This window comes from Dasypus novemcinctus, chromosome 7, assembly GCF_030445035.2.
Source record: "Dasypus novemcinctus isolate mDasNov1 chromosome 7, mDasNov1.1.hap2, whole genome shotgun sequence".
In the NCBI taxonomy this organism is placed as follows: Eukaryota; Metazoa; Chordata; class Mammalia; order Cingulata; family Dasypodidae; genus Dasypus; species Dasypus novemcinctus.
The window spans coordinates 32,871,570-32,887,937 of NC_080679.1; the positions used below are offsets into that span (position 1 = coordinate 32,871,570).

Here is a 16,368-nt window from a genome sequence, read left to right on the forward strand (position 1 = left end):
TAATTTCCATCATCCCTCTCCTCCCTATAGTTGTGATACAAACAAATGCCATTTGTTTGACCTTGTGAAAAATGCAGTGTTGCTTTGCAAACACAATGACTGGGGCCCTATTGTATGGAAGAAGTTGGATTAGGTTGGGCCATGGTGATTGCCTAGGCAACCAAAGTTGTCTGGCACAGCTCTCTTTCAAACAACCTCCTTTAGAAGTAGTTTTACTTAGGAAAATTTATATGAAAATTATAAATTTTGATACAGGCTTCCATTTTATTTCACCTTGATTCTGATGTTTTCCAGCTGCAGAAGGGATGGTGTGCAACCATCTCTGTTCAAATGATGGCTGCTGGGGTCCTGGCCCTGACCAGTGCCTGTCGTGCCGACGCTTCAGCAGGGGAAGGACCTGTATAGAGTCTTGCAACCTCTATGATGGGTAAGGCATCTTACAATCTTGCCTTTCCTTCATGTACTTTGTGATACAGATTGGGTCAGTTATAACAATATGGTAAAATTTCAGAATGTGTATGCTAGCCAAGGTTTCTAAAGAGAGTTCTTGTTGTGTAAGAATTGTTTTAAAGGGAAATAATTCCATTTGAAATAAGACAATTCCAAATATATATATTGAATAGTATTCACATTTTAAAAAGATGTACCAAAATAGAAAATTCTTAATAAATTATAGCAATATATACTTAAGCAAAATTGAAAAATATGCCCCTATTTTTCATATAAAGAAGATTGTTATAAGCAATCTTCCCTCGTATGTTTTATTCTTGTAGTTTCCTATCAATTTTAATTTGGAGTTACTGCATAACAGTTGATTATTTTTTCCATTCAGGTTGTATGTGTCTATTTAATTGTATATTAGGAAGGACCTACTTTCTGTCTCTGACAACTGCTTAGCCATATAGAAAAACTAATATTTGTGGTTTCTAGTTGAAGAGATTCCTTAAAGTGTTCTGCCATCTTCTAGAGAAAAGCATCATTTTAAATCAAGCACCTTAAATTATCTCTAGTTCTATAATAATCATATTGTACCCAATAAAAATATATGCTCAGTTGTATGGCATTTACTGCACTCATAAAATCACTATCATAACTTACCATTTCATGCATCACAGATGTCCTTCATTAGTGTGATAAGGTTATTTTTCCTAGTATTGGCCCAAGTCAAAAGTCAAATTTTCTTAATTTGCTCACTAAAGGGATTTTCAGCAGTTTTGTAAAGTGTAATTTTAAAGTTCTATATTTCATTTCTTCTTGTGCCTCATAAGTAATCACATTTTAATAACTGTTCTCATGGAACCCAGATAACATTGTATTTTGGCATTTTACACTAGAATGATGCAAATCTATGGTCCATGATGATACTGGTATGACTGTCCTTAGAAAAATAACAAAAACCAATTCCCTCCATGAAATTTAGGGAAAAAATGAAAAAGAGAAGTTCAAGTATAAAAAGTTTTAAGTAAGAACTTAATTTTTTCATGAAAACTTCAGCTATTTTCATGGTAAATTTGATAATGCAGAACAAATTATGTGCTGACTTATCTCATTTGACTTGCATTCATGGGCGCCTGTTCATATTATTATGAAAGAATGATATTTTCTACACATAAAACACCTCAGATCAGAATATGCTTGTTTGTGTAGTGATCAGTGTCACTAAAATGAAATGTAGTAGACTTTAATTCCATAATGTGAATGCTACATTCAGAGATTATTGAATATAATCTAGAATATCTAGACTGTTTTTCGGAGTTTAATATTTTCCACATTTATATAATTAAGTCAGCTCTAGTAAAAATATATTTTAAAAAATATATTTTCCAATAATATTGTGGTCCTAGATAATACTAAGCATAAGAAAGAAAGACAATAAAGGAAAGTATCTTGTAACCGTCTGATGCAATTCTTGGGAGATTCCTCACCTTCCTCCTTTGGGAACTGGCTAGTTTCTTACAGCATTTCCTGGTGGCTAAGAGAGGCTTTGGGGAAGAAAGAATTCAAATCCTACCTCCATCATTTCCTAGTTGAAATGTCCAACCTTGGATAAATAACCTAATCTTTCCAAATTTGGTTTTCTTATATGGAAAATGTGAATAACCATTATGTCAGTTTCATAGGGTAGCTGGGATTTTCAAATGAGAACATAAAAAAGTTTCTTTTCATAGTTCCTACCTCTACAATTATTGTCATTATTTCCTCCCTACGTCTATTAATCTGAGCTGATTTTTAATAAAAGGTTAGGTAAAACAGTTATCTTCAGAACTGAGAAAATAATCAAATACAAATATGACTTTTTACCAAAATCAGGAACCCTATTTATATTCAAAAAAAAAGTTTGACCACCAGGACAGAAGAAACCTTAAAAAGAGGACTTTTTGAAGAAAAAAAAAAAGAAAAGAAGCCAATTCCTGGCTGATTACTATCAAATTCAGGTCACATAAGGCACTATATTTCAGCAACTGTTAACTATAATGTACAAGCAATAAAAAAAAAAGAGTGAGAGATGCAAAGGAATCTAAATTTTTGTTATCTGGCAATTGTTTAAACTCTTCTCAAACTTTAAGAACACTGAAAAATCAAAGAAAGTTGCCAGTCTAAGCTCTTTGCAGACATTTTTACATTTAATAATCACAATCTCTCAATGAAACACTATTTTCCCCTTTTACAGATGAGATTTAAGAAACTGTAGAGAAGTTAAGATATTTAAGGCTTAAAAATATTAATGTTAGTACTGGGGTCTTAATTAGGAAGGACTTGATTCCAATGTATTTTCCCATGAACAGAAGAGATTTCCTATGGGAGCACACATATAACCAGAAAACTGTGAAAATTTATAATAGCAAAAACAAATGGAAAAAAAAAATCTCCCTTTACAAAGCTCATGCTCAATAGATTGTGATTTGTTAGGTAAGAGTCAAGTGAAAGGGGAACTCTGGCAAAGTCATGGTAGAATTACTAGGAGACAGTAGAGACAATAAAGAAAGAGAACCAGAATAGAGACAGTGGTGATAAAGGCCAAAATTAATTAAAGACTGCAAGATCTGTTCTTAGAACAGAGAGGAAGAGAGCGAGAAGCTCTGCAAATTCCACTCTAGATCTGCTATGGAAAGCTATAGTGTCTGATTTTTCATGACATATGTATATACTCCTCTACTATGTGAGGACTAGAAGCGGAGTTTGGGAAGGAGAAGATGGAAATTATTCCCTGTTTTAGCACCACAAAATTATGACTTTCATTTAGTACCACAACCATTTAGTTATTCAAGAAGCTATTATATAGAACCAGTAATTCCCTGATGATCTATGTTTTACTGTAACTGTCATCTAATTTCATTATTCAGGCAATATTTTTTTTCTAATCTCTTTTCAGTTTTAACTATCCTTCTCTCCCTCTCCCCAATACAAAAACATTCTGATCCTTATTTTCTGAAGTTTTCTTCTGTTGAGTACTTTGTTTTTCTCATATAGACAAATCATGTACAAAATTTGTTTTCATGTAATTGAGATTTTTAAACAAGAAAATCCATTAAAATTTTTTCCATGATAAACCACAATCCCATTTTAAATATGCCAGATTCATGTAATTAAATGTTGTATACATAATTATTCAATAAGTGTAAGCTATTCATTGTGAAAGATTAAACAATTATTTTTCCTTTGAGGACATATTATATTTATCCCACCAACAGAATATATAGATTATCCTGAATACTTCTATAGTATTCTTATGGATTTATAATAGCCAAATGAGATAATTTTCCATGAAAAAAATGAAATCATTTACTATAGGAAAAATATGTTTGGACCTATCATCTAACTTCTAATTGCCATATTTGTAATGCTATTAATTTGGAATGGTAGGTCATGATTCAAAGGCACAAAAAATGTTTAAATAGAAACATTTAGTCAAATTTTGTTAATGATTCCTTAACAACATTATAAATTGTCTTTACCCAATCGTGCACTAGGGGGAGTGGGTCTGTTTAAACATATGGTAGATGGCTGATACTCTGTTATTGAAATGAAAATTTTGGAGTAGAGGTTAATTGGAAAACATATATATTTATAACAGTATGTACAAATAGCTACGAACACATAGAATGTGAGAAGCGACGATTTTTGCAGGAGATTTCAATTAGAAGTTTTAAGGATTCTACCAATAAATTAGCTAGTTTTTAAAAAAAAAAATTTACATCATGTAGAATTACCTCAAAAAAATTAAACTGGAAAAGATGTTGTGATATTAGATCAATAATCTAAGAAAAATAAATTTTATTATAAAAAGATATTTTCTCTAATTCTCCAAGACAGTTATTTTAAAAGTAGAAAAGAAATCCAAGTATGTTTTGAAGATTCACCAAAAAAAAAAAATTTGAAAAGTCTTGGGATTTGAAGGCCAAGGATGGGAAACATTCATGTAACTTGGCAATAAGAAAAAACGACAATCTTTCAGAATTTAAAAAATGAAACTTCAGCCAAGATATAAAATTTTATAAAGGCACAAACTCCTTGAAAACCTAGATCAGTGCTAGAAGTACAGCCACAGCCTTATTTAAACAGGTGAAGTGGTTCTGCTGTATCATGAGAAGTGTTATACTTTTTCTTTTTTTGGAGACTGTTACCATACATCTCACAGGAGAGAGGTTTCCTGAATGAATCTATCAATGAACCCCACGGAAGGCAAGGAGTGCCATCTGGCTGCCGTTTATCTTTTCTCCTAATGGAGAAGTTATTCCTTAATGTACAGGGAAATGTTTCTGATGCTGCTGGCACATAGAGAAACAAACTCTAGAATTTACTCTGCCAATAGGACTTTTAGCAGATGTTACTTCATTTGTTAAGTTGACAGCTTGTTTGCTTTCACTGCCTCATGCAGCCAATGTTTTCACAGTGAATTTCGAGAGTTTGAGAATGGCTCCATCTGTGTGGAGTGTGACCCTCAGTGTGAGAAGATGGAAGACAGCACCCTCACATGCCATGGACCGGTAAGCCTGAAGACATCTGTAGTTCTGTTGGCTTATTCTGAGTATCATGTATGAATGTCTGTTATGTCATTGTTTTATTGTTATCTTGTTTTGTCCATCCATTCATTTGGAATTTATACCATTCTCTGGGGAAACATGTTTACTCTTCTGGCCTCAAGAGGCTTACGGTATAGTAGTAGAGATAATATATTTAAAAATTCAATTTCATAAATACTTAATGAAATTAGGTATTTATTATGCCCCCAGATAATGCATTTAAAGAAAAGAAATGAGATATGTATTTGCCCTTGAAGATTTTACAGTGTTGAAAAGAAAAGAGATAAATAAGTAATTCAATTGAGGTTAGGCATAAAAGTTGATAAACTATAAATGTGTATACATTGCTATAGGAACACAAATGAAAGAAAAGCTAATTTTGTCTTTGAGATGGAAGTTGGAGCATCAAGAAAGGATTTAGAGAAGTGATGTTTGGGCTATGCTCTGAAGAAGAAGAATCTGGAAAGAGGAAACATGCAAAGATGCAAGTGTGAGAGTTTATGTTAAATTTGGGGAAAACCGTAAATGTTCATATTTGTGTTTAATCATTTATAACTATTGTAACAGTTGGGGAACAATTGAAGAGGAGGAGGAAGACAAGTACTTATGAACAACAGTCTAAAGCAATGTGATAAGTACTATGCAGAGAGGGGATTGAGCTGTATGAAGACAAGGAGAGGCTGTGGGATCAGGAAAATCTTCATAAATGCAGTGACATTTATGAAGTTAGTCTCAAAGAAAAAATGATTATTTTTTAAACCTTCATTTGGTTTCCATCATTCAAACTTTTTTCTTAATGATGAGATCAGTATGGATTTGTCATTCCAAAGTGCCATGTTCATCCTTCTTTAGAAAAATTTCCAGTTTATCTATATTATTGAGTCATCTCTCAGATTATTTGGGGACTAATATTTAGGTCTAGCTAAGAGCTCAACATTGCTCCATAAGAATTCATTTGAAATTTAAGTAGTAGAATTTTTTTTTCTACCAAAGTGCTTATGCAGCACTTAATTAGCTTAGAAAAAAATATCATTGAGCCCTCCAAACTTCCATTAGGCCCCAATGAGCTGTTCTGGAACTTCATCTAAAGAAGGATGTGGAAAACTTGGACAGTTCAGAGGACCACAACAAGGATGGTTAAGCTTGGAAAATCAGACCTATGAAAAAAAGAAATGGTGTTATTTGGCCTGAAGAACCAAAGTCTAAAGGGCAATTTAATACATAGTGCTCTCCAAGTAAGTATGTAAAAGGCATATGCAGCTATTTTCTTTCTCAACTAAGGACAATAATGGAAAATGCTATTAATCTGCAGTGTGGAAAATGTGGATTCTGTAAAGAATGTCATGACAAATTGAAATAATTATATGAGCTATGTTTTAAAAACTAACATATTTAGGTGCATTCTTGACTATAAATCATAGAACTAAAAGGTTTTTTTCAGAATGTTTGTCACTTTAAAATGTGTAATTAAAATAATTATTCACCCATCTCCTCAAAACAAGACAGGGTATTATCATATGTCTCTATATTCAGTTATAGCATATACTGGGCATAGATTTCAAGAAATATTTTGGAAAAAAAACAACTATGAACGATGCCCCAGATTGCCTATTTCTTCCCCTATAAATTACTATGGGTGCCACTGCATTATTGCCTATGAATTTTTTTCCCTTTTATTTTCCTAGTTTAATTTATTTTTTATTCACACATATAGTTTCCTTTTCTTTCTCTTTACCTCTTTTCATTCTAAACAAACCCATAGGAAACATTTTGTGCATTTATTCAGCAAATAGTATTCACTGCCTACTTTACCAGGCTCCATCGTCATACCAATTGCAGCATTTTTTTTTCATATTAACAGACTTAAAAAACCATTGTTCAAAGACCTGTCTCAAAAGTCACTACAGTGACATTCTTGGTTTGTATACTTTTTTTTTTACATTAATCTTTTCCCCATTTAATGAATTCTATATATTAAAAATAAATGCAACTTATGATTTTTTTATCTTTCTTGTAATGTTAATTCTTCTTTAGAAAATAAAAGGTTCTTTATAAATAATACGTTTGGTTCAACTAATTATAAAAATAGAAAACTAAGCTATTAAGTACAAGTATAGTCATTAAGCAGCCATATTTTTTCTAGAGTAGTTCATAGAGAGGCTCCCTTATATAAGATTTTGATATTAGCTTAATATCTATTGAAAGCCTTACCTTTATTAAAGGACAATCTCAATAACTGTTCCTTTGGGATGAAGCGAAGTCCAATGACCATTTTACCTGCCAATCAAGAGTAAAAATTATTATGTGATCATCATGGATCATGTTCATACTCATTTATTGAATGTTTTTTGTGAACTCTAGTATTCATCCTATGTATTTTCTTTCGTTGTATTTTAGCTATTATTTACTTTACCCAATGAAAAAACTGAACCTCAGAAATGTTCAGTGAATAGCTCAATAAAGTACAGTTATTAAATTATGATTCTGGCATCCAGGCTAAGGGTGCTTGACTCTATTCCTCATGGAGGTTTCGGTGAGATAAAATTATGCCAGCAAATAACTGGTTTATCAGTTTATCTTAATTTGTATGTTTCTTTTGTTTATCTATCCCTTCATTTAATGTTCACTTTGTTCTTCAAAAGATTTGAGACAATTTTTAAAAATTTAGATCATAAAAAAATTAAAGTTCTTTCAATTTTCAAAATTATCTGATAACTAAGAAAGAGTGAAAAAATAGGCTTTTAATGGCCAGTACTTTCTGGGAAAGAGATTTAAGATCACTACCCCTACAGCTAAAACTGTGAATTAACATGTCTAGCAATCAGGGAAGGCAGCCAAGTTGAAAATATAAAAAGTTCAGTAAAACTAGATCAGACATCTAGAGAAGAACTGAGCACAGAATCAAGAAAACCTAAGTGATCAATAAGCCTTAAAGTGCTTAGCAAGTAAGGATGCAATGTCTGTTTACTAATGGTATCTGAAAAACTGGGATATCAGAACTTAAAGAATGGCCCGAACTTTGCTCCTTCTTTGAGGGTTGCTTGCTTTCAACCTGTTAAAATTCATGCTAGGTTCCTGCCTGTTTTTGGGTCCACACATTGGTTATTACAACTAGACACAGAGGGATTTTGTTTGCGAAGAAACAGACATTATCACTTAAGATATTCAAGGGGTTCTGGAAGCTTCTCTATGAGACTAATGCTGTGATAATATAGATGAAGAAATCATCTAAAGCCAGCTGGAATTCTCACTTCTGATGTTTTGATTTGTTCTGTTGTAATCACTTTTTTCTGACCTGGCAATGTTTAAGGAATTCTTGATATTTATGTAAAAATTTAGTGTTCGGCAAACACTGTTACATCTTAAATCATATTGAATTATCACTGTCTATGTTTAAAATCTAAAGTAACCAAACCTCATAATGATTAGAAGGTGCTTTAGTTTCCTAGAGCTACTGCATCTAATTACCACAAACTAAATTCCTTTAAAAAAAAACAAACAAATTTATCCTCTCACAGTTCTGGAGGATAGAAGTCCAAAATCAAGGTATTGGCAGGACCATGTTCCCTCTGAATATTACAGGGGAGAATCATTCTTTTCTCTTTCTATTAATAGCTTCTGCTGGTTGGCAGGCAATCCTTGGCATTCTTTGGCTTGCAGCTGAAGCACTTCAAGCTCTGCCTCTTTCATCATATGATGATCATCTTTCATGTGTTGTGGCACTTCTCTCCTCCTTATGAGGACACCAGGCATTTAGGATTAAGTTCTCCCCTACTCCATTATGACCTTAGCTTAACCCATTTCTTCTACAAGGGATCTAGCTCCAAATAAGGTCACCGTCTGAAGTACTAGGGGTTAGGAATTCAACGTATCTTTTTTGGGGATGTGGTGAAACAATTATACCCATAACAGAAGATTTTGACTACCCAAATGTTAGCAAGTCAGTAAGATGTAAAGCTAAGACTCAATGATAGAAGTTCTGACTCAAATTTCACACTCCTTTTATTTAACTTTTTGGCAGGCAGCAATGTTGGTAAGTGTAATATAGATAAATTTTGCTTTCTGGGAATAAGACAGCTCTTTGTAAAATGATATGATATTATCTTATTTAAATGTGACAGAAATCAGTGATAACCTTGATGGGAGTAGATTTGAAATAAAGCAAGAGCTCTATTTTTATATCCTCGTTTGTCTGAACTTGGCCTTCTTTATTATTTTTTTTCAGTATGATTCTTTCTTCTCCACTTCTCTAGTCCTGAATAGTCACATGAAGAAAGTTAAAGGGAGGAAATGTGAGAAGGAGGAAGAATTAAGGGAAATCAGGCAAAATTGCAGGAGATCAAAAATATAGGCTAGAGAAGAGAAGGGAACAGTTAAAAGGAAAATGATTTTTAAAATACATTTCTATAAAACTATAGTAAATGTGAATTTAATAAAGGTTGTACTCCTGTAATAAATAACCCACATATTTCAGTAGCTTACAGGAAAATGTTTAAATCTTTTCTCATGTAAAGTATACTCCATGTCTGGACAACTCTCTATGGCAGCTCCCCTCCCTGCAGTGGCCTAACATTCCAAGATGCTTTGAATTTATGACACCTGAACATCAACACAGGGTTTCAGGATGGTGGCAGCTCTCTTAGGTCTTTTCATTGTCCAAAGCAAGCCATACCTTACCTCTAGGAGGAGGGAAGTACAATCTTCCCTGGTGCCTGGAAGTGGAAGGGAACTAGATCTTAGTAGCTTTGTGTATTATAGTAGCTACCAGAGAAAAATTCCGATGCTACTGAGAAAAAATACATAATGTTTCTGTCAGATTTTAGCCCATACTGTAGTTGCCTATATAGATTATTGAATCTAGAGATAGTTTAGAGTCAGAAAAAAAAAGAGTATTGGCATCACCTCCCTTTTCTGTTACTGTATTTATCAGCTCATTCACTGTACTAGGTTCTTAAATGCTTTGAGAATACAATGATAGAAAAGTAAGCATTAAATGCATTGTATTAGTCAGTCAAAGGGGTGCTGATGCAAAATACCAGAATTCTGTTGGTTTTTATAAAGGGTGTTTATTAAGGGTTAGAGCTTACAGTTACAAAGTCTAAAGAGTCCAATTCAAGGTACCAAAAGAGGTAGTTCCTCGCCCAAAGCCTGTTGCCACATTTGAAGTAAGATGGTGGGCCACATCTGTGACTATTCAGCCTTCCTCTTTTCTCTTAAGGCTCTGTGGTCCCAGCTTCTTCTAATCTCAGCTATAGGCTGGCAAAGAGCTTGTCTCCCTTCCCGGGGCTTGTTTCTTTCCTGGCTCAGCTGCTCTGTTCTCTTCACAAGGGCAACTACCAACTATCAGGGTCCTCTCTATTCCGGGGGCTATAGTGTACTTTCTCTGTGTATCTACTTCTGTGTTCTTGATTAAGTGTTTGTTTATATAGCTAACCAAGGGGCGGGGACTCAATCCTGCATGCCCTAATGACGTGATCAAATCAAAGCCCTAATCTTGATTCAGTAAAGTAAAAGTGAAACCTCTGACTTTAATACAATCAAAGGGGTATCATGCCCAGAGGAACAGACCAGTTTACAAACATAATATCTCTTTTTGGAATTAATAAATAATATGAAACTGCCACACAAACATTTATATTCCTTAAATCTTTTTTTAATGGAAATTAGATGGAAAATCACCATATTTCATTTCTTTTGAGATTTGTCAGTATGGTTTTAGTTATGTCAGCTTAGAACAAAAATTTTATTTTAAGATAATTAATACAATCACAAAGTTAAGAGATGTTTAAAAAACAAGAAGAAAAATAATTTATATTTTAAAATTTTACTTAAATCTCAAATATGAATTTAATTTTGAATTTTTTTATATTTTCTGATTTTGTCTGGACATTGTTTCATACTACAATAAATTTTTAGAGAGATAATTCTAAATTCCTAATTAAGACTACAACTTCCTCAATTACTTATACTAAGTTTTACTTATTCTTGTGTTCTTTAAGAAGACATCAGCATGTCTCTTGTCCTGTACAATAAATTGTGCCACTGAGCACACTTGCACTGTAAATGATTTTGCTTAAGAGAAGACATTACCTGCTTAAGTACCCATGAACAGGTTTTAAAATTGGAAGCATGTGAAGTATTCTTATTTTGGTAGAATGTAGAAAGTTGTCATTTGCAATTTTTTCATGTTGAATAGGGATTAGGTTTCATAGGATAGTTTTTTGTTTTGTTATTTGTGTGTGTGTGTGTGTGTGTGTTTTGTTCTGGCCCGCACAGCAAAGTAGTATAATTGGCAGATACTTGATTGAAGCTTACCAGTCTCAGGATTTCCAGGAGCCTTTCCCTGGCTTTCCCTAACTGCTTTTCATCACTAGTCTTCATTAGTAGCTTCTATCTTTAAATGTTAAAATACTAAATTTCTTCATCTCCTGATGTCTCATATTACCAAATTAAAATGTCTGGCTACTTTTGGGTTATTGTTTTTGTATGTATGTAATGCAGTACCAGGGACAGGACCTGATCCCCACACTCCTTGCCTAATTTCAGTATAATTTCACTAATTCTTGGCTCCCAAATCACCATTGTTTACAGTTAGAATCCTGATAAAATAAATTGCCCCTCTCCATACATATGTGTTCTTTATCTAAATTCTCTTCAGTGTGTACTAATTGTTGAACCATGTGGGTCTAGCCAGATTTTAAGGATAAATAGACTAGTGAAAATAGTAGTTCCAGGAAGGAGTGGTAAAAAAGAAGGATGGTAAGACAATATGACATTTCCAAAGTAGAAGGAATCGTAAATTTCAAGTAGGTAGTATCACGATTCAAAACTTCAGTAATAAGAATCAAGTTTCAGGGTTGTTTGTTTTTAAAGTCAAACCACACTTGATGAAAGAAATTTGAGCTAGTTTATAGCTGGCTATGTGAAAATATGGGCATCTTTTAAGAAAATTGCATTTTTTAAATCAAAGTGTTCTCAATTTTCATTGATCTGAGGATATATTACTTACAGTCCTTCCATGTTTACTATCCCCAGCACCAAATCCAAACCTGTTTTTATTCTGTGACATTCTGAGATATATAATACTAGTTTTAGATTTTTAATTTTGGTATGACTTTCAAATATATTTTCATAGTAGTACTGCTTATTAACATACTACATATTTGAAACTTAGTATATTATGGACACAAATGTATAAAGTGAATTAATTTTATTTAAAATTATGCTCATATTTATATCACTTTTATACTTAGATAAGTTTCTCTATGAAATTTTCTTTTGTATGTGTTTTATTATTATAGAGTTTTGATATTTTCTCAATACAGATCTCCATATTGTTCTGTGATTTGCTAAAATCCTAAATAGACATGTTGTGACTTTATTATTACAAGCTGATTTGATATAGAGAGTAACATAGGAATTACTTTCAATTGCCCCAACTGCCAAATTCCTGTTATTTTGACCAGAGTAAAATTTATAATTTATTTGTGATTTTGATGAAACAATCCAAAGACAAATGAGGTATTACCAAATACTTTTGCTCTATAATATCATCAGTAATAAATCACAAATAGAAAATACTGATGTTCTTCTGAAAAAGTCATTGAAAATTCTGCTGATGCAATTAAATCAAATTAGAATCAAGATCTGGAATTCAATTGATCCACTAACCACTTATTTTAAAATGGAAAATATTTTATGAACAAATGTATCATTCTAATATTTTTCATGTAGAGAGAGTATCAAAGCTGAGCTGTGAGATTCTCATGAGCTCTACTTTGTACTACAGTAGCTATAATCATGTTTGTACTGATGAAAATGTTCTCTAGTTCCTTAGTAGAAGAAATACTTTGCAGTGAATTCTCAGTAACAAAATGGCATGAATGTATTGCGGAGGAAATGAAACCCACTTCCCTTTCTCCATTTTTTTTTTCACCCTTCAGGGACCCGATAACTGTACAAAATGCTCCCATTTTAAGGATGGTCCAAACTGTGTGGAAAAGTGTCCAGATGGCTTACAGGGGGCAAACAGTTTCATTTTCAAGTATGCTGATCAGGATCGGGAGTGTCACCCATGCCATCCAAACTGCACCCAAGGGTAAGCATCACTGCTGGGCAAGGACTCAACCTTGTTTGTGTTGCTAGTTAAAAGGTTTATACATGTATCTTTATCTCTGATGCTGTCCACTAAATTTATAATAATTTTAGACAAAACTCTATTGATTTTTATTTGTATTATGTTGATTTTAAGAGAAATCCTTTCTAAAAGAATGGTGTAAGGAATCAAATTTGTATACTCTGAAATATTTCTATTTAGCATTTAGCTATAGCTATTCTGTTGAGACCTACATGAAGCTGATCTTCATGATAGAATATAGAAATTCTTCCGAACTTAACTGGAGTTTCAAGATATCAGAAAGTACAAGTCAGTGATCATACTTTTGAAGTTTTCACTTACTACGTCTGTAACAGAGGTTTTCCATTTGTTTCCTTATTGTCATAATCAGCTTTAGGTGAGCTATGTCTATGATAAGTACTGCCTTAGATTACTCCTTCAACAAAGTCTGAGCGAAGGTAGTGTTGGCAGGAAAAAAAAGGGGGGGAGAACTTAGTTATATGTAAATTGATAAAATTATGGGTTGATTTTGGGAAAGTAAGTATATTACCGATCATCCTATAACCTAGCTTATCTTTGATCAATACAGGGCAATTCACAAATGAGTACACATTTTTCTATCTTTCAACAGGATTCATTGTACAATCAATAATAAGTCGATTACCTATGATACTGATAACAATTGAATGAAAGACTCATTACAAAAAGAAAAAAACCCACTGAACTGTAAAAGAAATAATAGCACTTATCTAAAAAATCCCAAGAACTATTATTAAAAAACAATGAATCTATTTTAGTAAGAAGTTTTCCTTCCCTCTGAAAGATGAATAATTTTAGAATTGAAAGCAGTTTCACATGCTCTACCCTTCTGTTCATGAAACCTCTTTTCCATTGTGTATGTATACATGTGCACACACTCATACAACACACACACACACTCTTGTATTGAGAATCATCCATCTTGTATACTTTATATCTGTTAGGGAAATATGAGATTCCATAAAGATATGTTCTGCCAGATTAAGGGCTAGCTGTTAGGGGATATTGAAGAAGTTAAGCAAGCAACATCATTTTCTTCCAAGAAACTTCCATTAGCAGATGCTGCTATAATTTCCTGCAGGTCAAGAATCAGCTTAAGTCATTCTTTGAAGTGGCAGATCCTCAAAGGTAAAGTAATATTCTGCCATTCACATTCAGATTGAGCTTGGAAGAACTAGCTGCTAATTCATTAGTTTACTCATAAGTACATAGGTTGAGGATACTGTAATAGTCACATAGACACTTTGCTTCAAGGAAACCAGAAGTAATAAACTGTTACTTTTGTGAGTCTTAGGCCCACTTAGGTTAAGAGTGTTTCATGAAGAAACTACTGGTACTGCTGGAACAGGAGTAGGAGTCAGCAATAGAAAGAGAAAACTTTGCCTGATAAAATAATCATCCACAAGAGGGTTTTGTTGTTTTGCAGCTAAAATTAAACCAGTAAATTATTCAATATAATGTTGATGTCAACAGCTGTTGCCATTCAAAATGAGACCTTTTGCTGTTTTTGCAAATCTAATTACAATGAAGCCATTAGGGAAATGAAAGTGAGATCGCAGAGCCATAGTCTGGATGTGTGGCTGTTGCGGCTTCCCTCATCCCTTTTAAATAATGATTATATAATAAAAGAAAACATGTATACTGGGGGAAGTAGAAGTAGGGGACACTGAAATGAGAACAGTTTACCACAGAAACAAAATTTGGAAGTCAGCTAAAAGGGAGGAAGAAGGTATAAGAAAGAACAAATCTCACCAGCCCATTTGGGAATGCCAAGTAAACAGAAGAAAGATGCCTTTAGCAACTCACTGCTGCAGTTATGGAGAGATAGAATCTGAATATTGGTACTGCCAATATTCAGGGATCTTCCAAGGTAAAGGAATGATCTAACGACAGAACTTGGTCCTGCACGTTTTTGCTTTGCTGTGTTTTGTTATCATTTAGCTTCCTGTCCTCCTCTGTTCCTAGTAGACTCCATGTTGGCCAAGTCCACTCACTTCATCAAAGTTTCATGTTTTAGTACCAATATAGAGTTTAGGATTTGGGTATCCCCATGTGCACACTAACGCTGAGTGGCAATTGTCTTTGAGGTCCTTTAATGAAGTAAAGTACTCTATGCAGTCAGTCTCTTCTTTTCAAATTGAGTGAGTAGAATGATCAGATGGGCAGTGGTAATGATAGAATGAGTGACTATTTTTAGTCCTGTGTACATAGAGTAACTCACCTATCAGTAAATGTGAAGTCACCAGGCCTCCTGCACAACTAGAAAACAGCTTTTCTTTTCCATGCCAGTTTTATGCCGTTTAGATCTTTCAAGAAGCAAGTTAATGGAAATAGTCAATGGCAGTTTTTAGAAGAAAGTTTTTCCTTGAATCCTGTTTAATGATTTTTTTAAAAACAAAATTATCTTTGTAATACCTTAAAAGAACTTTTACAACTCTAAAAGAGTATTAAAAATATTGGCTCTAATAATTCTTTAGATTTTTTTAAAATAGTTTACCAATTAGTGCCTATCAGATTCTCGCTAATACCCTAGAGAGAAAAACAAAAACAAACCACCACCACCAATGTCTCCTCTTGCCTTGACTAGAGGGTTCCTATTTTGGCATACTTTTCTCATGTTATTCATTCCTCATCTTTGCTGTATTGAACATCTACTCTGTGAGATAGATACAGATAGGCAGATACAGAAATGATCAAGACACAGTTCTTGACATCTAGCAATTTACAGACCTGTGAATTTACATTATTACAGTTTATCTGTCCATTAGAAACCCTTCTACACTGCATTTTGAAATGATGAGGAAGAATCTAAAACTTTGAAATGATCTTCATATTTAAAAATAGCAAGAGAGAAACTGTAAAGAGACCTCATAAACTAAATTTAGTATGTAATTAAGTGGGCTTGAGGCAGGGATTATAATCTCACTAATATCACTTGAGTCTATGATAATAGACTGAACCTTGGTTTTTTATCAGCCAAACCTACATATTAGACATGGGCTGAGAATGTTTATTTTGTGGGGCATCTTAAAATCTCATTAAATGTTTTTTGGTTACTGTTATCATTATTTCATATTAATGAATTTTATATATGCTTTACCCTTGTTATCACTCCTCTCTGTATTTTTATTTTATATATTAAAATTATTTCCATTTATGGAGAGAAGGAAAGAAAGGTTTCTTGTAGAA

At 33.2% G+C, this 16,368-nt stretch overlaps 1 protein-coding gene across 9 annotated transcripts in view; it reads left to right on the forward strand.

The window, feature by feature from the left end:
• ERBB4 (erb-b2 receptor tyrosine kinase 4) overlaps positions 1 to 16,368 on the forward strand; it is a 1,195,692-nt gene that overhangs the window by 896,664 nt on the left and 282,660 nt on the right. For all 9 annotated transcript variants that reach the window (XM_058300185.2, XM_058300187.2, XM_058300190.2 and 6 more), the window contains exons 13-15: positions 295 to 427; positions 4,895 to 4,988; positions 12,968 to 13,122. In XM_058300185.2, the coding sequence (XP_058156168.1) occupies positions 295 to 427; positions 4,895 to 4,988; positions 12,968 to 13,122 (382 nt within the window). The remainder of the gene's footprint in view (positions 1 to 294; positions 428 to 4,894; positions 4,989 to 12,967; positions 13,123 to 16,368) is intronic.